At 38.5% G+C, this 22,228-nt stretch overlaps 1 protein-coding gene across 1 annotated transcript in view; it reads left to right on the plus strand.

Moving 5' to 3' along the window:
- The first annotated feature begins 14,662 nt into the window (after nt 1-14,662).
- The window catches only part of Pisd (phosphatidylserine decarboxylase), a 98,772-nt gene continuing 91,206 nt past the window's right edge, over nt 14,663-22,228 (plus strand). The window contains exon 1 of the mRNA XM_090374731.1: nt 14,663-14,763. Within this exon, the coding sequence (XP_090230857.1) occupies nt 14,754-14,763 (10 nt within the window). The 5' untranslated portion in view covers nt 14,663-14,753. The remainder of the gene's footprint in view (nt 14,764-22,228) is intronic.

Here is a 22,228-nt window from a genome sequence, read left to right on the forward strand (position 1 = left end):
ACAAGAATTTTATCAGCAGGGATAGAGGTGATTTGGTGAGTTAGGCCACATCTTGATATTAAGGTCTGCAAGCCTCATTAAGAAGGATATGGATTTGTTGGAATAGGTGCAGAGACGCAACAAGATTAGTGAGGGCAACAAAAGGGTATTCCTGCCAAGAAAGGCTTCAGTTCTGCAAATTGTAACATCTGGAGACTAGGCATCTGCAAGAAGCTCTGATTGAGTTGTTTAAGTCTTTGGGTGGACAGCTAAGTGCTGATGGCATCCTTCTTGCTCAAATATCACAAATGAGGGGGGACATGAATTTAAATTGAGGAAGGATGGTTGCATGATAGATGTGTGTAAATTTGACATTAGGCAGTGTGCAGTTGATTGATTCAAGAAACTTTCATCTGGTGTTGTGGAAGTAGGTAACTTATAATTTAAAGGAAGAAATAGACAGATTCTTAGAAGGAATGTACGGGTGAAGTGCAAAGTTTTTTTTTTTTTTTTTTGCTCATTCTGTATAAGCATACTTTTTTTGTATCATTTGTCATTGCCAGTACTAAATCAGAATATCTTATAATGGGAGACTTGACCTTTTGAAATATTGATTGGAACTTGTGGGTTGGTGACCCTTCATGCATTAAGAAATACTAACTATAATCTGCTATCTTTGCATCATTTTATTTACTGTGTATCTTTTTTCCCCATTCACAGTCTTGATATCTTGGTGAAACTGCTCATCCTGCGCTTAGCTCACTGCATCGGTATTCTCTGGAAACTATTCAAGGTGGCTATGCAGAAAGTTAGCTTCCCACTCATTTTTCAACCTAGTTTGTTTTTTGAAAGTAGTTGTTAACAAGCTTGCATGGTCTTTTAATTTATAAATGCCTAAAAGTTTTCATATCATTTCTGAATGCTAACCAAGCCTCTACTCTTTCTGAGACATGGATGTTATGAAATTATCATCTTTTAGCAGCTCTTTGATTTGTAGTTCAACAAAAATACTATCATGGAGTTCAGCAAAAATGCTTGCCAAATATGCTTACCTGTAGAAGCATCTTGCTTGGAGGGACAAATGGCTCATTAATGACATTTTTGCATCTACTGGCCATTTCTATTTGGTTATTAGATTTTCTAATCTAATGATCAGGTTTAGCCCTCTGCCCCATTTTCCCATAAACAAAGGAATTTTTTGTAACATGTTTTTCAAGCAGTGTAGTTAACACCCCCTCCCCTTCAAATTACCACACTTATCACTTATGATTAGTGTTTCACTTTTTTTTTTATTAGTTTCCTTTAAGTGTATTGAATAGGCCACCAGAATTGGGGTAATATGTTTCATTGTATATTAGGACTCATTTTAAGCTCATTATCATCAGGCTGTCAATAAAAATAACCTCCAGTGCATTGATTCAACCATTTACATCAGTATGGAACAGAAGAGATACCTCCTTAGAATAGAAGGGAATGAATTCTTTTTCTGTGTACAATGCAAATAAACTGCCATGTGCGAGCAGATTCTTTTCACTCTACCTGAAGGTTTAAAGCTGTGCTGAATCCTTCATTAGACCAAATCTCATCCATATCATTCAGTTCAGCTTGTGTAAACTGTAGTGTTTTCTTTCAATCCCTTCCTCACGTAGTGGTTCTGTATACCGTATTACATGCCCTGATTGTAGTAGTTGTTACATAGGTGAAACTGCTAGAAGGCTACAAGGTCGAGTCTTGGAACATGAAAGGGCCCTCCGGTCTGCTGACTCCGAACACTATTGGTCTGAACAACACTACCTCGATCCCTGATGTGATGTTGAGATTGTTGATTGCTCACGTAATTACTGCCAACAGTCGTGGCTTAAATTGCTACACATAGCCAAATGTAGTAGTGTCTTCATCCGTAACAGTGGTGTACGCATGCACCAAATTATGGAGGCAGCAGTTTTACAATATGACTGGCATACTTCTCGCGTACGTAACTTTAGATTCTCAGCACCAAGTGTGTGTGATTATGCCCAGTGACTCATTCATTATTCCTTTTCATATAAAGTCCATCAATCTCGTGCACGTGCTTGACTTTGTCTAACACATGATCATGCCCAGTCTTATATCGATATACAAGGTGTCTCAAAAATACACGGCATAACTTCAGGAATGAGTTCCTCATATATAGACAATAAAAATATTTTATATCAACATAGTTCTGGAAATGCTTGCTTTCTGAGATTTGAAGGTCTGTCTATGACACTTAACTGTTCATAGTAAAAAAGGCCTACGTGCTCTGGATTCATTACGAAAATTTTATTTTGTTTCTCAGAGCAAAACTGGAAATTACAATTAATAAGCTTTCGGCTGGGAGGCAGCCTTCCTCAGATTGAATACATGAATGGCAGTTGGAATAGAGATGTGCACTGCCAGGATGGTGTGTGAGGCGCGTGGTTAATTGTTTGTCGATGTTTGTGGCTGTGACATATGGTGGTGACGTGGCCAGCATTTGTCTATGGATAGAATTACTGCCTCTGTGATGGGGTTAACTTGGCAACCACTGTTCCTGTTCAAAGAGGCATCCGAGCATTTTATATTTAACGATTCCACCCTGGTGCGCTTTAGGTAATGGTGGGACCTGTCCACAACCACGACATCGCGGTGTGGGTTGATGTCGTGGCGGGTTGTCCAGACATGCTCGGCGATAGCTGAGTGTTCTACATCTGCCAAACGGATCGCCCTTTTATGTTCTGAGAGACGTTTCTCAAGTCGACGTCCAGTCTCTCCAAAGTAGCAGCTGGTGCAGTCACGGTAAGAGATGCGATAGACCAAACCACTCTGTAGAAGAGTGGGGATGGGTGTTTTTACGTTGGAGATAAGAGAACGCAGTTTCTTGCCTGGGAGTTGGATGCACTTTATCCCATATGATTTTAGGATTCTACCGATCTGTTGTGACAGGTTGGGGTAGTATGGGATAAATGCCCTCGTGGATGACTCGTCCCTGTTGGTCGTCACGTTGTCGCGTGCCTGTAGATCACACCTGTCAAGGACGTCGATGGGATAGCCACACCTCGTAAGGTCTATTTTGACTCTGGTGATCTCTTTGCGTCTTTCATCTGCGGAGCTGGAGTGTGTCCAGGCGCGAGTTAGCAAGGTTCGGGCAGTGGAGAGGAGGTGGCCCCGCGTGTGTGCTGACCGGAAGTTGGTAAATTGGCCAGCACACATAGGTTTGAGATAAACTGTCGTCTTCAAGCATGTGTCTTCGCGTCGGACAAGTGTATCTAGGTATGGTATAGAGTTGTTCGACTCCAGCTCAATCGTAAACTTTATGAAGGGCGATAGTGAGTTGAGGTGGGTTAGGAGTCGTTGACCTGGGTCTCTAGGGATGACAACGAACACATCGTCTACATAGCGACACCAAAAGGCGGATCTGGCGCGTGTGTAAACGCACGTCCCTCTAACTCCTCCATCACGATGTTTGCTGTGACAGAGCTGACAGGGGAACCCATGGCTGTGCCATGTATCTGCTGGTAGATTGAGTCGTTAAACATGATTGCACCCCCTGTTAAGCACAGTCTGAGGGCGGCGGAAATGTCATCAGGCGTCAGCCTAGTTCTGTCGCTAAGGGTTTCATCGTTGTCCAAGAATTGTTTTGCACAAGAGATGGCAAGTTCCACTGGGATGGAGGTAAATAGTGATATTACATCGAACGAAGCCATGACCTGATCTTGTGAGATGGATATAGAGTGGATCCTTTCTATGAACTCAACACTGTTGGAGATGGTGTAGGTGGTCTTGCCAACTAGAGGAAAAAGAAGTCTCGAGACAAACTTGGATAGCTTGTAAGTCGGAGATCCACAGCAGGATACAATTGGTCTTAGTGGTGTGTCTTCTTTGTGCACTTTCGGCAGGCCGTAAAACCGTGGGATCTGACACCCAGAGGCATGGAGGTGATTACGGGTTGACTGTGTGATTTTTTTTTCTTGTTTCAGCCAGCTGTTGATGAGGATATTCACCTCTGACTCCCATCGTTCCAAAGCTCCGTTGGGGTTAACGGCTAAGGGTTTGTAGATGGAAGGGTCTCGTAAAAGCAGTAAGGTTTTCGCCATGTAATCAGCGTGGTTCATTACAACCGTACGACGGCCTTTGTCGGCTGGTAGGATGACGATGGACAAATCCTGTTTCAGTGCCTTGAGGGTAGAAATCTGCATACGGCTGAGGTTTGAAGAGACGGGGCGAGCATGGTGTAGAACTGCTGCAGTCTTCAACCGGATAGTGTTGGCTGTATCTTCCGGGAGGCGTGATAAGCTCGCTTCCACACTCAAGGCGATGTCGGTGATCGGTGGGTGCTTTGGAAGAATGGCAAATGTCATGCCAAGGGTCAATAAGTTTATTTGTTCTGCAGATAACTGCTTGCTACTTAGGTTCAGTACAAAGTCCGTACAATTTGTGAGAGGGGGATATTATGCTGGTGACGAAATTGTTGGGATTCATTAAATAAAGTATTGAACTTACGTTTCTGTCGGGCACAATAACTATCTGATTCTCTGACGGCCTGGTAACATAAAGTATTGATAACATTGGTGTAGACCGGATCGGGAATCAAAGCCTTAAGGTCGGCTAGTAGGCATGCTTTGCTCGCTGAAGCATGTTGTATGTCAAGATGGAGGCAGCCAATCCATATGCGCAGAGTCTTGAAGCCGAAGTTTCGACAGGCACGTCCCATATGCTCATTAGAAAACGGTTGTTTGTACCGAAACCCTTTCGGTATAATCTTGTTAGCTTTGCATCTATGTGCAAACCTCAGGTGTTGTCTGGCACGGGCTATAAAGATAAAATCTTTCTGTAGTCTCACGACCATATCGTATGCTGGTTGGCCAAGAATAGTTCGAACATAGTAAAAAAGGCCTACGTGCTCTGGATTCATTACGAAAATTTTATTTTGTTTCTCAGAGCAAAACTGGAAATTACAATTAATAAGCTTTCGGCTGGGAGGCAGCCTTCCTCAGATTGAATACATGAATGGCAGTTGGAATAGAGATGTGCACTGCCAGGATGGTGCGTGAGGCACGTGGTTAATTGTTTGTTGATGTTTGTGGCTGTTACATATGGTGGTGACGTGGCCAGCGTTTGTCTATGGATAGAATTACTGCCTCTGTGATGGGGTTAACTTGGTAACCACTATTCCTGTTCAAAGAGGCATCCGAGCATTTTATATTTAACGATTCCAACCAGGTGCGCTTTAGGTAATGGTGGGACCTGTCCACAAGTTAACCCCATCACAGAGGCAGTAATTCTATCCATAGACAAACGCTGGCCACGTCACCACCATATGTCACAGCCACAAACATCAACAAACAATTAACCACGCGCCTCACGCACCATCCTGGCAGTAATTATATTCTGAGCAAGAGGCAGTATCCCATCAGCATTGAGCATGCTCAAACCATTCAAGGCTTTGTAAACCTCTATCAGATCACCTCGCCGGTGCCTAGTCTCCAGACTCTGTAATTTGCAAAACTTAAGCCTTTCTTCGTAAGAGCAACCCATCGTTCTGTTCACTAACCTTGTTGCCCTTCTCTGTTCTCGTTCCAGCAGCTCTACATCCTTGAAATGAGGCCTCCAGACCTGTATACAGTACTCAAGGTGCGGCCTGACCATTGCCTTATACAAGGGAATAATTACCTCCCTATCCCTGCTAGAAAAATTCCTGTAAATCATTGATAAGATACCATTAGCTACTCTTGCAGCCCGTCTGAGAAGAACTTCATATCTGCCTGCATAATTACCCCCCAGGTCCTTTTCATTCTCTACCACTGTCAGCGTAGTACCACAGAGTTTATACGTTGCTCTGGGGTTGCTGTTTCCCGTATGTAGTACTTTACATTTGTCAATGTTAAACTTCATTTCCCCACCTCTCAGCCCATCTGCTCAACCTTTCCAGATCCTGTTGCTGCAGCGTAGTGTCAGTAGTGGCCTTGACAACCCTGCCAACCTTTGTATCGTCTGCAAACTTGGACATTAAGCTTGATATACAATCATCAATATTATTTATAAATACAGAAAACAACAATGGACCTAACACTGAACCCTGAGTGACTCCACTAATAACATTAGTCCACGATGAGCAGTGTCCATTGATTACCACTCTGTCTCTACCACTCAACCATCCCTTTATCCATAGCAACAATTTGCCACCAATGCCACACTGCTCCAATTTGTGCAGTAGTCTTCCATGTGCAACAGTATCAAAAGCCTTTCTAAGATCCAAATATATAATATCAAAGTTATTCCCTGCATCCAATTCTTTTGTGACTACATCATAGTATCCAATCAAATTGGTCAGGCAAGACCTTCCCTTAACTAAACCATGCTGTGTCTGAGCTTTAACTGAATTCTTGTCAAGATGATCCTGCAGTGCTTCTTTAACCAGTGCTTCCATTAATTTTACTGGAAGTTAAACTCACAGGTCTATAATTACTTGTGTCAGCCTTTGATCCTCCTTTGTGAATTGGGGTTACATTTGCACATCTCCAGTCTGTGGGTACCTCCCCTGAGTCCAAGGAAGCTCTCATAATTATGGCTAATGGATTGCTTACTTCCTTTGCTGCCTCCTTTAACAATTTCTCCTCCACTTTACTCTCAATTATTACAAGATCATCTAGCTCACAGCCAGTGTTTACTTCATCTATGGCATTTCCCTTCCTGAATAACTCCTCATGTGTGAATGTAGATGCAAAATATTGATTTAGTTTGTTAGCTACCTGAGCAGGATCATGAACAGTTGAACCATCGATATCAAGTGAACAAATCTGATTCATCCCCTTCCTTCTAGAGTTTACATAAGTAAAGAACTCCTTGCTGTTTTTCTTTGCATCCCTTGCCAAAGATTTCTCGTAATCTGCCTTCGCCTGCCTAACGTCCTTTGTAACTTGGTTACAGATCAACTTATATCTATCATAGGCGTCTGTGTCACATGTTAATTTATATGTATCCCATGCATTTTTCTTCTCTGCCATATGTCTCATTAGTTCATCTGACATCCATTTAGGCCTGAACCTTGAACAGTATTTCTTAGTTGGTATGTAAAGCCTAGTAGCTTCCAAGATAAGTTCTTTGAATCCTTCCCATTTTGAGTTTGCTGTTGGTAACATCATCAGTTGGTCCCACTGTATATATTATTTAAATACTGTCTCAGACCATCATAGTCGCCTTTACGAAAGCAATAACCCTTCCCTTTACTCCTGATGGTAGTTACCTCCTTGAGTAAATCCTACTATAGCACACTGTGATCACTGTCACCTAGTGGTTCCTTTATCTGCAGATTCTTAATGCATGAAGAATCACTACTGATAATCAAATCAAGAGTATTGCTCCCTCTAGTTGCCTCTTGAACATGCTGATTTAGAAAACAATCATCCAATAAATCCACAAAAGCCTTGCAGTTGTGTGAGTGACCAACCCACAAATTCCAGTCAATATCTGGGAAATAAAAATCCCCCAATATAAGATCCTCTGATTTACTGGCCCACTATCTCCTTGTATAGTTTCTTATTATACTCATCAGAGTCATTAGGCCTATAGCATACTCCTACTCTCAATTTTGATCTCCCAATGCTTATGTCACACCAGACTGACTCGACACTGCACTCTCCAGCGATGTCGACTGGCTTCACTTCCTTGCATTTTATGTGTTTCTTAACTAATAGCATAATCCCTCCTCCCTTTCTATCCTGTCTATCCTTTCTGTAGACGTATTCCCCAAATTCCAGTTCTGCATTACTTATATCTGTGTGACACCAAGTCTCTGATATCCCAACAATATCCGCCTTTGATGCTTTGAGCAATACCTGAAATTCATCAAATTTATTTACCAAACTCCTAGCATTGGTGTACACGCAAGTATACATGCACCTGTTCTTTTTCTTAGCTACCCTAACACAACCACATGTTTACTTGTACCCCAATGACTCCCAGCAGTCTCTGAAATATCCTGCATCTTATTTTCCAAGCTGCTGCTCATTCCAATAGAAGCAATGCAAGAATCACTTTCACCTCTGCCAGTGGCTACTGTTAATCTGTTAGTCCTTGTATCCCCCCCCCCCAATCTAGCAGTTTTCCAACCCACCTAACACTGCCTCGATGGCATCAGCAAACATTCTTGCACCCTTTCTATTTAACTGTATCCCATCCCTGTAGAAGCAGTCTCTTCTACATGGATGGGATCTGAAAAAAATTCCACCCCTTGAGCCTCGCACAATCTTTCCAGGGCCAAATTGATCGACAGGGCTCTCATCATATACCCCCTCCTATCATGTCTGGGCAGAATTGCAGACACTTTCAAATTCAACCCTAATTCACGGCTTTTTTTCAACAGTGACCTGTACTTGTTAAGTAATTCCGCCGGTCTCCTATTCTTAATATCATTAGTGCCAACGTGTACAACTATATCACCTTTTGTGCCCTTACAAGATGATATCCGCTCTACAACGTCATCAACCTTTCCCCCTGGCAGACATACCCTGGTCCTGTTCCACCTATCCTTTTTACAAAGCATGTTTCCCGTTTCCCTGACAATAGAGTCGCCAACAACTATTAGTTCCTTTGGGACCAGCGCATTCTGCCTTGGTGATTATATCATCATTCTGATTATATCATTATAAAATCATATCATCATTCTTCTCTTTCTTGGTGATTCCCTTCTACTTTTGACTCTCTCTCTCTCTCTCTCAGGGTTACTCGGGAACTTTTTTTTTTTTTCTGGTGCAGCATAAGCCTCAGCCTTCCTTGCATCATATTATTATTATTATTATTAGCCACATGGTACAAGGAAGCCTGAGGCTTATGCTGCACCAGCCAAAAAAAAGAAATTTCCCGAGTTACCCTGAGAGAGAGACAGAGAGAGAAGTAGAAAGGAACCACCAAGAAAGAGAAGAATGATGATATCCAGCTCAGGACCCTGGGTTTGCCAAGCCCATACTCACCAGATGTAAGCCCCAGGGCTTACAGTAGTGCCCTGTTAGAGAATTTGGAAATACCCCTTGATCTGCTCACTGTTCACCAGCCTGACTCCTTGGTATGTGGGAGAGGTGGTCAGATAAGTTTTATGAGTACCGCTAAGTTGTAGAATGGTAATCCCTTTAGCTCTCTTAATTCGTGCTTAGCAGCAGCACTAATTGGCTGAAGGCCAGAAGTGCATACACTTAAGTTTCTTGTAATCATTCATTATGAAAATTTTCTTCACTCAACGGAAACTATTTTAAGTGTAATTACCAAGGGTGATTTAAAAAAATTTGCTAAATAGAAAAATTACCTATAAAGGAATTCATTAAACAGATGTCTGATTGAGTAATTTAAAATTCTAAAAGTTATAAATTTTATATAGCAAATATCTTAACAATAGACAATGAAAAATGCAGATTTAGTTAAATAATTATAAGCTTATTTGAATAGTAGGTAAACATGTAAAAAAAAAATTACTGAATATTACAAATTTCAAAATGTACTGCATCCAAATGTCTCATGTCATTGTTAAAAAGGTGCCCTTATGCTGTACCATTACATACCATCTCGAAAAAAAAAAAAAAAAGCACTGACTGTACCTATTGCTGTGGTATAGTTGTAGATAGTGAAAACCTAACAGTACAAAAATAAAAAAAGATATTTTTGTATTTGGGTTAGAGAGAAAGTAGAAATTTGATATTGAATGTAAAGGATATTTTATTAATGGTATGGCACCTGTGAAAAGTACATTACTTGCACATCCCTAGAGCCAGCCCCAACTTTAAATAACATAAAGGATAACTTCCTATTTGATTTTACTGCAAGGGACTTTTCAGAATAAAACATCTATTGTTACTGTCTTCGTGCCACTTGACATTGTTTTCAGAAGGAATGTTGACAAGTACTTTCGATCCATTTGAAGCAGAAAAAATTCTCCACTACCAACACTGTAGTGGATTACTTTCCATGCAATAAAGAATTACTACCGTTCAGTAGCATAGCCAGGGTAGGGTCAGCAGGTACATTTTACACTCCTGATACCAAAATCTTGTATTGTGGCACATTTTTAGAAAAGTAACACCGTGATATACATTGTACAACTTAAGTATTTATTGATTTTTTTTTTTTTTAATATTAACTTTTTTATATATAAATCATTGCTTATGTATTATTTTTGCAGTTCATTTTGTTTCACGTTTGTTTTTGTAATTGTATAGGTACTTATATTTTTTACAACATATGTATGTGTAAAGAATAAAAAAAAACATACATACTTAATATATAGTAGAACCCGGATAAGAAATTCATGCATAAGAAGATTTCATAAGTCTCAATTTCAACTCTCTGTGTTGTGATGTATTGTTTTCCCGCATAAGAAGTTTCCAAGGTTAAACGTTTTCCCGCATAAAAAGTGCACGATAAAGAATATGCAGTGTATTATTATAATGATGTTTTCCCACTTAATACATTTTTTAAATATAGAAATTACTTATTTTTAATATTAAAAAATATTAACATTTGTTAATCAAACAAGTTAGTGCCAAGCATCATTTTAGTTCGTAGTAAAGTACTGAAGTAGATGAAATGGCATCGTTTTTAATATACATGTATATCATATTGTGAAAGCGTTCACAACGAGTTGCTCTGATATTGCACTACCTCCAATAAGCAATGCTTTGCCAATAAAGAGGACTAATGTTACTTATTCTCGGCAGATGCCACCACCCAATGGTGGGTGGTTCTAAGAATCTTGGTGATTTACTATGAACTAAAACGATACTACGCACTAACTTGTTTGATTAGTGTATTTTCCGTAGTCTGAGGCTTTCAGCCTTAAAACCTTTTTAGTATAAACATTTTGATATAATGGAAGTGACATATTGCAATTGTTCTCATCGATATCCATAATTGCATACGTCGACCATATTAAGCATTAAGTTCTGATGGTTGTGAACAGTTCTGAATTACTTAGTGGATTATTGCTCTTTTTTTATTGTAATTGTGACCTTTTAAAGTATGTTGAAACTTCAAAGGAGCTCATTTTTCCAACTTGGTAATGAGTTTAATGAACAGAATGTTAAGCAGTTAGAAATTCTCAGTTTAAAAATGTTTCCCATAGGCATAGTAAAATATTTATAAATTCTGAAATAATATTTAAAAATCATCTTGAACTTATGTATGTGTATCTTTTCATTTTTACTTTTGTAGTTAATATTTCATATGCTTAGGTCATTTTCCCTTCTAAGAAGTTTTCCCACGTAAGAACTTCTAAACCTTCAGTCCCTGGAAAACTTCTTATCCGTGTTCTACTGTATTAATGAAATAATCATTCATAAAATAGTTTATTATTATTTACATTTTTAAGATAATGTTTTTGTAATACAGAAATATACAGATATTCTGGCACCGCTTATGTAAAACCAAAAATAACAGAGATTAGCATTAAGCAGTTGGCACCTTTTTTGTGAATAGCTGACAAAAAATTCTGGTTATGCCACTGTTTGATTTTACGAATGTTCATGCGAAGTTCCTTTGACACCAGTTTTCGAAGTTTATAATGCAGTTATCGATAGAAATACTTTCTGGAAATTTCATTAGAAGAAAAAAATACATCAAGAAAACGTGTTGTACCGATATTGTTCCCTAAAAATAATTCTAGTAAAGCAAACTTTTGTTTTATTAAATGTGCATTGCAGTGTTATCAATTTTTTCTGCTTCCAGTGTGACTTCTGATAGATGAACTTCCTTGATTTTGTGTTTGTGGATGCAATACACATTGAAGAAAAAGTACAATCTTTTCATTTTTCAAAAACAATTTGTTGCATTTCTTTCTGTTATGGTTCTTATGCCAAGAAACAGTTTCGTGTTTTTTTTTTTTTTTTTTTTTTTGTTGTATTATGCTCGTGAGTGATAGGGCCTTCCACGTTGCTCACTGCTTCGTGTAACTTATAGTTCGCTTTAGCCAGTAGCGGAGCACACACGCGGTAAATATGAACAAATTTAGTGATACATTCTATAATCAAAGTCAGCTAATTGTTTTTCTCTGGAATAATTTGAAATTGCATACTTGAACGTACATATTTGCTGTTTGCACTTCAATTAATAGATTTTTCTGAATTTTAAAGTTGAGATATCAAGGAAAACACTTCTGTTAATGTATAATGAGAGTTTCAATTTTGTAGATAGAACAAAAATTCTAGAAATAATTATGTAATTTCACTATGATAATTTTTACCACAGACTAACAATGCTTGAAAACGGGACAGGACTGAAGCAGGGTGTTTGTTCAAAATGTCCTGTAAAATTGCTAGCCGAGATAATCTCTACATAGGCTGCTGCATAGGGAAGGGGGTTGGGAAAAGAAAACACAAAGGATCCTGAAATAAGCACGTCCCTGCTGGCTTTTCCTTGTCACCATATAGAAGCTTATCGCCCAAATGCTGCTAGCCATTGTGGATTGAAGTGCATGCTGCTCTACAGTTTACAGCCATTGCCGGTTTAACAACTGGCTCGCGCAAGCCTGCTCCAGCACACCACTGAGTTTGATAAACTTCCGACATCTCCTTCCCCCCCCAAAGAATTCCTGATGTGTGAATGCAGATGCAAAATACATATTCAGTTTTTCATCAACTCGAGCAGTGTCGCCAACAGTTAACCCATTGACATGAAGTGGGCCAATATGATTCAACCCCTTCTACTATTAGTTTTTTTTTTTTTTTTTTTTACTATTAGTATAAGCATAGAAGTCTTTGCTGCTTTTCTTTGCCAGAGACTTCTCATAACCTGCCTTAACGTGCCTAACCTTCTTTGTGACTTGATTACAGACTAATTTATATCTACCATTGGCTTCTGTATCACCTGATAATTTGTATGCATACTATGCACTTTTCTTCTCTGCCACATGTCTCGATAGTTCATCTGACATCCATTTGGGTCTAATCCTTGAACACTGTTTCTTTGTTGGTATAAAAAGCCCAAATAGCTTCCATAATTTACTTCCCTGAATGCTTTTCATTTAGAATTTGCTGTTGGTAACATCATTCAGTTGGTCCCACTGCATAGAATTTAAAAACTGTCTGAGACCACTGTAGTCACCCTTACGAAAGCAAAAGCCTTTCTCTTTGCCCTTGACAGTAGTTATGTCTCTAATGAAATTCCACAATAATACACTGTGATTGCTGCCATTCGGTGAGTCTTTTACCTGCAGATTCTTAATGCATGAAGAATCACTGCTGATAACCAAATCAAGAGTATTGCTTCCTTTTGTTGCCTGTCTAACATGCTGCTGTGTCATCAAAGAAATCTATAAAGATCTTGCTGGTGTATGTGACCAATCCACAAATTCTAGTCAACATCCGGAAAGTTAAAATTCCCCATTATAAGATGTTCCGATATACTAGCCCACTCTATTTCTCTGTATAGCTGTTTAGTATACTCATCGCAGTCATCATTATTATTATTAATAGCCATATGGTGCAAGGAAGCCAGAGGCTTATGCTGCACCAGGAAAAAAAAAAAAAAAATCCCGAGTTACCCTAAGAGACAGAGAGTCAAAAGTAGAAGGAAATCACCAAGAAGGAGAAGAATGATGATATCCAGCTCAGGACCCTGGGTGTGCCAAGCCCATACTCACCAGATGTGAGCCCCCGGGGTTATAACACACTCCTACTCCCTATTTTGTTTTCCCAGTGCTTATATCACATTAGACTGATTCAACATTGCATTTGTCACCCATATTGACTTGATGCACTGCCTTAGATTTAATATGCTTCTTAACTAAGATCATATCTCCCTCAGCATCATTTATGTCTGAATGACACCATGTCTCCACTGTCCCTACAATGTCTGCATTTGATGACTTAATTAGTACTTCAAATACATCAAAGGTATTTATAATGCTCCTAGCATTAGTGTACATGCACATTTTCGTTCTCTTAGTTACCCTAACACAGCCTGTTTGTTCACTGGTTTCCATGATGGCCCACAGTGGCACCTAAAATCCCTGACACATTGCTTTATAGGTTGCTGCATTTTCCAATAGAAACGGTGCAAGAATCACCTTCACCTCTACTTGCAGCTCTAGTTAATCTATTAGTCTGTATATCACCCCAAGCTAGCAGTTTTCTGATCCACCTATCACTGCCTCGATAGCATTGGCAAATATATTTGCACCTCTTCTATTTAAGTATAAAACTTTCAGTAAATGAAAAGAAGAAATATCAATACATTGAATATAAACTTGTGGAAATATTTATTAAGTATGTATTATTTACAAAGGACTGTTTTTATTTTCTCTTTTTTTTTTTTAGGATTTACAGTCGCAGATTACTTAAGCCAATGCAGTTGACTGATTTTGGAATATTTTCTTTGGTACAAGAGAGTAAAATAATTAGCCCAAGCTGTAAGTTACCATCATTTAGTCCATTAAGGAAGCTTTTACTGACCACTGAATTCAATTATGGTATTTGTGGTATGTCTACAAGTGAGTATTAATTTTAACAAAAAGTCTTGAAAATAAAAGAACAGTTTCACTATTTTAAATGAATTTATAAATTCCCAGTTACAGTACTTATAGCTATGGAAATGGAAAATGTCTGTGTCCTGTATTTACAAAAAAAAAAAAAAAAATTATTTTTATGCAAGTCTCTTTCCTCTCCTACCTCCAAATGTTTTTACTCTCTTTGGTACAAGAGAGTAAAATAATTAGCCCAAGCTGTAAGTTACCATCATTTAGTCCATTAAGGAAGCTTTTACTGACCACTGAATTCAATTATGGTATTTGTGGTATGTCTACAAGTGAGTATTAATTTTAACAAAAACTATTAAAATTGTTAAAAAGTCTTGAAAATAAAAGAACAGTTTCACTATTTTAAATGAATTTATAAATTCCCAGTTACAGTACTTATAGCTATGGAAATGGAAAATGTCTGTGTCCTGTATTTACAAAAAAAAAAAAAAAACAATTATTTTTATGCAAGTCTCTTTCCTCTCCTACCTCCAAATGTTTTTAGTCCTTTTGTATGCAAGCAACTTTTTATTTCGTGTATTGTGGTGTGTGCTTTTTATTTAAGTAGACCTATTTCATTTATCTTTATTATCATAAGCTAAAGGGAAAAGTTCCCCCCCCCCCATAGTTGTAGTTCTTTCATAAGTAACCAAATTTTAATTAACAGCAAGTTGGTACTTAACAAAGTCTTTTCAGATGAATCACTCCCTCCAAAAAGGGATTAACTGCCATTTTTAAGAGTATTTCTATGCTTACAGTTCATGACATTAGTACTGCTTCATCAAGAGAGAGCAGGCAGTTGAACACCTTGCCTGAATGCTGACAAATTGTCAATAACAGAAGTAGCATTGAGAGATACCATGTGATATTCAAGATATGTTCAGTCTTAAGAAATTATAAGTCAACTACTTATGAGTGAAGTAAAACCTTAAAATTAAGAAACTTTATTTTCTTCTTTTTTTTTTTTCATTGTCTTTTTGTTAGTCTTCAGATAGCAAAAAGGAATGGAATGGTTCTACTGCTATATATGAAAATGTATCTTTCAATTGCCTGATCTTCACACCCTGTTTTTGTAAGAATGGATTTTGAATACTGCATAGTATCTGAAAACTGCTTTTTCTGTGAACTGCTTTTGCCAGTGTTGAGTTAAGTTGTCCACCTACTCCCAGATGATATTGTATAGCCACTGAAATAACTATTAGAATGATAGGAAATAAATAATATATTCTTTGATTCTCAGTGCTATTTATTTTAAACTTTCAGCAAGAGGCAGTGTTTTGATAATTGAAAGTTAGCTACTTATGACACAAACTACAAAAACTTCATCTTTTCATCATTATTAGTGGGCCTGTAAATCAGATTGTCATATAATGGGGAATTTTAATTTCCTACATATTAACTGGAACTTGTGGGTTGGTCACTCGCACACTAGCAAGGCTTTTGTGGATTTATTGGATGATTGTTTTCTACAGCAGCATGTTCGGTAGGCAACTAGATGGAATAATAATCTTGATTTGATTATCAGTAGTGATTCTTCATGCATTAAGAATATGCAGATAAAGAAACCACTAGGTGGCAGTGATCACAGTGTGCCTTTACCCCTGATGGTAGTTACCTCAAGAGGTAACTACCATCAGGGTAGTTACCTCTTGAGGTAACTACCATCAGGGGTTACTTGAGGTAACTTCCTTTACCCTTGATGGTAGTTACCTCAAGAGGTAACTACCATCAAGGGTAAAGGAAGGGTTTTTGTTTTCATAAAGGTTACTGCAGTGGTCTGAGACAGTTTTTAAATTCTATACAGTGGGACCAACTGATGATGTTACCAACAGCAAATTCTAAATGGGAAGCTTTCAAAGAATTAATCTTGGAAACTACTCGCTTTTCATACCAACTAAGAAATATTGTTGAAGGTTTAGGCCTAAATGAATGTCAGATGAACTAATGAGACATGTGGCAGAGAATCAAAATGCATGGCATACATATAAATTTACCAGTGACAAAGAAGCCTATGGTAGACATAAGCTGGCCTGTAATCAAGTCACAAAGGATGTTAGGCAGGCAAAGGCAGATTATGATAAATTTTTGGCAAAGGATGCAAAGAAAAACAGCAAAGAGTTCTTTACTTATGTAAACTCTAGAAGGAAGGGGATGAATAAGATTGGTCCACTTGATATCGATGGTTCAACTGTTGATGATCCTTCTCAGACAGCTAGCAAACTGAATGAGTATTTTGCATCTACATTTATACAAGAGGAGTCATTCAAGGAGGGGAATGCCAGAGGTGTATTTAACTGTGGCAGTGAGCTAAATGATTTTATAATAACTGAGAGCAAAGTGGAGCAGAAACTGTTGAAGATAAACATAAAGGCACCTCTGGTGAATTAACCAGTTATATTAAAGGAGGCAGCAAAGGAAGTAAATTGAACCCTTATCCATAATTATGAGAGTTTCCTTGGACTCGGGGGAGGTACCATGGACTGGAGATGTGCAAATGTGACCCCAATTCACAAAGGAGGATCAAAGGGTGACACAAGTAATTAACAGACCTGTTAGTTTAACTTCTGTCCCGGGGAAATTAATAGAGACACTGATCAAAGAAGCACTGCAGGATCATCTAGACAAAACTTCAGTCATAGTTCAAATACAGCATGGGTTTGTTAAGGGTAAGTCTTCTCTGACCTATTTCATTGGATACTATGATGTGGTCACAAAGGAACTGGATGAAAGAATAATTTTGATATCGTATACTTGGATCTCAGGAAGGCTTTGGATACTGTTGCACATTTGTGCAGTGTGGCATTGGGGGCAAATTGCTGCTATGGATAAAGGGGCGATTGAATGGGAGAAGACAGAGACTGGTAATCAATGGACACTGCTCTTCGTGAACTGATGTTATTAGTGGAGTCCCCCAGGGTTGAGTGTTGGCTCCATTGTTGTTTTCTGTATTTATTAATGATATTAATGAATGTATATTAGGCTTAATGTCTAAGTTTGCAGATGATACAAAGGTTGGAAGGGTTGTTAATGACAGTACTGACAGCACACAACTGCAACAGGATCCAGAAAAGTTGAGCAGATGGGCTAAGCATTGGCAACTGAAGTTTAACATTGATAAATGAAAAGTACTGCATATGGGTAGCAGTAACCCGAGAGTAACATATCAACTCTGTGGTACCACACTGACAGTGGTAGAGAATGAAAAGGACCTGGTGGTAATTGTGCAGTCGGATATGAAGTTTTCTGAGCAGTGCAGATGGTCTGCAAGAGTCATTCATGGTGTCTTGTCAATGATATACAGGAATTTTTCTAGCAGCGATAAGGAGGTGATTATCCCCTTGTATAAGGCAGTGGTCAGGCCACACCTTGAGTACTGTATACAGGTCTGGAGGCCTCATTTTAGGAAGGTTGTAGAGCTGCTGGAAGGAGTACAGAGAAGGGCAACAAGATTAGTGAATTGAACAAAGGGTTGCTCTTACAAAGAAAGGCTTGAATTTTGCAGATTACAATGTCTGGAGACTTAGGCACCCGAGACGTGATCTGATTGAGGTGTATAAGGCCTTGAATTGTTTGAGTAAGCTGAATGCTGATGGGATTCTTCCTCTTAATTGCCTGAAGGGACAAATTCAAATTGTGGAATGCATCTATTCTACAAAATGTAGAATAGATATGCGGAAATTTGCCTTTAGCCAGCGGGTGGTTGAACTCTGGAACAAACTTCCAACTGTCATTGTAGAAGTGGAATGCTTAAATAACTTCAAGGCAAAACTAGACAAACATGTAGAGCGAATGGACGGGTGAAATGGGAAGTGGTGTTTTTTTTTTTTTTTTGTCTGATGCTGTATAAGCTTTGCTTTCTTGCATCATATGCCTCTGCTAATGCTAAAAAAGCTGGGTGAATGATCTCAGTGCTTGAACATAGAGTGGTAGCTCAAAAGATGAGCACAGCTTACAGTGTCATCTTTTGAGCATGTGCACACCAACTTTTAACTTGTTAGTGCCAGTGAAAGCTGATTGAGTGAATACTTTACTTGTTTGTCACATATACTGAAAGTGATAAAATTTAAACAATGTGTGAACAATAAATTTTGTTGTAAACTGATAGATAGTTGATGAATCTTGGGTGTATGGATATGACCCAGAGACCAAGGTTCAAAGCTTCTAATGCAAAAACAGCATCATCAAAATGATGTTACAGTCAAAATTTACAGTTGAAGATTGATTTCACTTGATTGACAATAAAGGATGTGCTGTTATCAGAATTTATTCCATGAGGTCTCATTGTTAATGCAACATGCTATTAAGAAGTTCTAATGATGCAAGATGCAGTTTGCCATAAACTACCCAAAAAATGGCAGCATGGTTGGCTTCTTCACCACAACAGTTTGCAATGTAACTTTACTGTGTGGCAGTTTTTGTCCAACAAAATCTTTCCTTTTGTGCCATTGCCTTATTTGACATCACACGACTTTTTGGGTATTCCCAAAATTAAAATAGGGCATGATTGGAAAATGGCAAGTTAGCATTAGTAGAGGCATTTGATGCAAGAAAGCAAGCTTATGCAGCATCAGCCAAAAAAAATAAATAAATAAAATAAATAAATAAAAAATAACCACTTCCACTTCACCCCTCTGTTCGTTCGAAATACCTGTCCAGCTGAGCCTTAAACTTATTTAGGCTATCAATTTCCACGACAAGGGATGGAAGTCTGTTCCACCAACCAACCACCCACCCGCTGGCTTAAGGCAAATTTCTTCACGTCTATCCTACATCTGTCCTTCCTCAATCTGAATTTATGCCCTTTCAGGTGATTATTCTGAGCAAGAGGAAGAATCCCGTCAGCATTGAGCATGCTCAAACCATTCAAGGCTTTATACACCTCTATCAGATCACCTCGCTGGTGCCTAGTCTCCAGACACTGTAATTTGCAAAACTTAAGCCTTTCTTCATAAGAGCACCCCTTTGTTCCATTCACTAATCTTGTTGCCGTTCTCTGTACTCGATCCAGCATCTCTACATCCTTCTTGAAATGAGGCCTCCAGACCTGTATACAGTACTCTAGGTGTGGCCTGACCATTGCCTTATACAAGGGAATAATCACCTCCTTATCCCTGCTAGAAAAATTCCTATATATCATCGACAATACACCATGAGCTACTCTTGCAGCCCATCTGCATTGCTCAGAAAACTTCATATCTGCCTGCACAACCACCCCCAGGTCCCTTTCATTCTCTACCACTGTCAGTGTAGTACCACAGAGTTGATACGTTGCTCTGGGGTTGCTGTTTCCCATATGTAGTACTTTACATTTGTCAATGTTAAACTTCATTCCACCTCTCAGCCCATCTGCTCAACCTTTGCAGATCCTGTTGCAGTAGCATTGTGTCAGTAGTGTCCTTAATAACCCTGCCAACCGTTGTATCATCTGCAAACTTGGACATTAAGCTTGATATACCATCATCAATATCATTTATAAATACAGAAAACTATAATGGACCCAATACTGAACCCTGAGGGACTCCACTAATAACATTAGTCCACGATGAGCAGTGTCCATTGATTACCACTCTCTGTCTTCTCCCCCTCAACAACCTTTATCCATAGCAGCAATTTGCCTCCAGTGCCACACTGCTCCAATTTGTGCAGCAGTCTTCCATATGAAACAGTATCAAAAGCCTTTCTAAGATCCAAGTATATAATATCAAAGTTATTCCCTGCATCCAGTTCTTTTGTGACTGCATCATAGGTCAATTAAACTGGTCAGGCAAGACTTCCCCTTAACAAAACCATGCTGTGTCTGAGCTATAACTGAAGTCTTGTCTAGATGATCCTGCACTGCTTCTTTAACCAGTGCCTCCATTAATTTTCCGGGAACAGAAGTTAAACTAACAGGTCTATAATTACTTGTGTCGCCCTTTGATCCTTCTTTGTGAATTGGGGTCACATTTGTACAGCTCCAGTCCATGGGTACTTCCCCTGAGTCCAAGGAAGCTCTCATAATTATGGCTAAGGGTTTGCTTACTTCCTTTGCTGCCTCCTTTAATATAACTGGATAGATCCCATCCACCCCAGGTGCCTTTCTTGTATTTATCTTCAACAATTTCTCCTCCACTTTACTCTCAGTTATTACAGATTCTCTAGCTTACTGCCAGAGTTGAATACACCTCTGGCATTCCTCTCGCTGAATAACTCCTCATGTGTGAATGTCGATGCAAAATATTCATTTAGTTTGTTAGCTACCTGAGCAGGATCATCAACAGTTGACCCATCGATATCAAGTGGACCAATCTGATTCATCCCCTTCCTTCTAGAGTTTACATAAGTAAAGAACTCTTTGCTGTTTTTCTTTGCATCCCTTGCCAAAGATTTCTCATAATCTGCCTTCGCAACAAATCCAACAAAACATGACATTCCACTTAAAAGCATTCACAGATGAAGAATTCCAATATTGTTTTTATTAGCAGCACACATCACGGAACAAGTGTCTTGTTGCAGAAGATTACATTGAAGAATATTAATTATTATAACAACTTTATAATTAATATAACAAATATTAACATTTATCGTGAAATAAAATTAATTTTTTAGCAATAGGAAGGGAACTGTCCAAACGATCTTGAAACTGAGTTCTTTTTCTCATGAAATTCCTTATCATTCAGAAAAATTTGTGGAAAGTGTTGCTATGTTTAATTTTACCCTGACTGTACACCCTACGAGTGTTTAGCAGAGGTGAAACTGCAAATTTTTGATGAGTTAGAAGCTGCCTTTTAACATCCATAGAATAAGTTGCACTGGAACTAGAGAAAACAGCTGTTGGAATTTACCACCAGAGGGAGTGTATTAATAGTGGGGGATCCACAATTAGAGTGGATTCAACTGTTAATCATGTGTTGTTATTCCATTGGACTGAGAAATTAGAGAGGGATTTATGGAGGATTGATTTGGCCATTTTGCAACATTGTAGCCCCTTGTAAGATGATTCAGTTGAATAATATCTCATTCTTCATATGGCATTTCTACAGTTAACACATTCAAAAGCAGAAAAAATTTATTATACAAGGGTGACTCCAAAAGTTTTGCAATCATATAATTTTATTAAAGTTACATCCTTTAAATTTTTACCGTTTCTCAAAGTATTCACCCTTATCTGTACAAGTTTTCATCCTTCTAAATCAACTATCAAAGCAGTTTGACCAGTTTTCTTTGGAGATCATATTTATTCCATCGATGAAGGCCTGAAAAGCTTTAACTCTCGAATTTTTTTTCTTTGAGTAGAATTTTGACTTTTGGGAATGAAAAGAAATCACAAGATGCTAAGTCTGGAGAATAAGGTGGATGGGTAACCAATTGAACACCAAAAGTGGCTAAAAAGTCTGTCAGAGCCGAAATGTGAGCCTTCGCATTGTCATGATGAAACAAGATTGTTTTAAATTGTTTTTTGGATCTGTTTTGAATGATTTTTTTCAAACACTTTGAGAGGGCATTTAGTAGTATACCATTCATTTGACAGTCTTTCGATTATGTAACTTTTCTGGCACTTCTGGCTTGGTGAACTTTCTTGGGTTTTGGGGGGTTGGTTAAGAGCATCAAATAGTTGATTGTTGCTTCATTTCTGGATCAAAATTATATCTCCAAGTTTCATCACCTGTAACAATATCATAAACTGCTGTGGATTTGCCTTCTTCACAGCACCATGAAACAGCACCATTTGACATGAGCAACTTTTTGATCATTATTCAAGCTTTGATCATTAAT

This window comes from Mastigoproctus giganteus, chromosome 5 (assembly GCF_048544385.1).
Source record: "Mastigoproctus giganteus isolate SK-2022 chromosome 5, ASM4854438v1, whole genome shotgun sequence".
NCBI classification, from domain to species: domain Eukaryota; kingdom Metazoa; phylum Arthropoda; class Arachnida; order Uropygi; family Thelyphonidae; genus Mastigoproctus; species Mastigoproctus giganteus.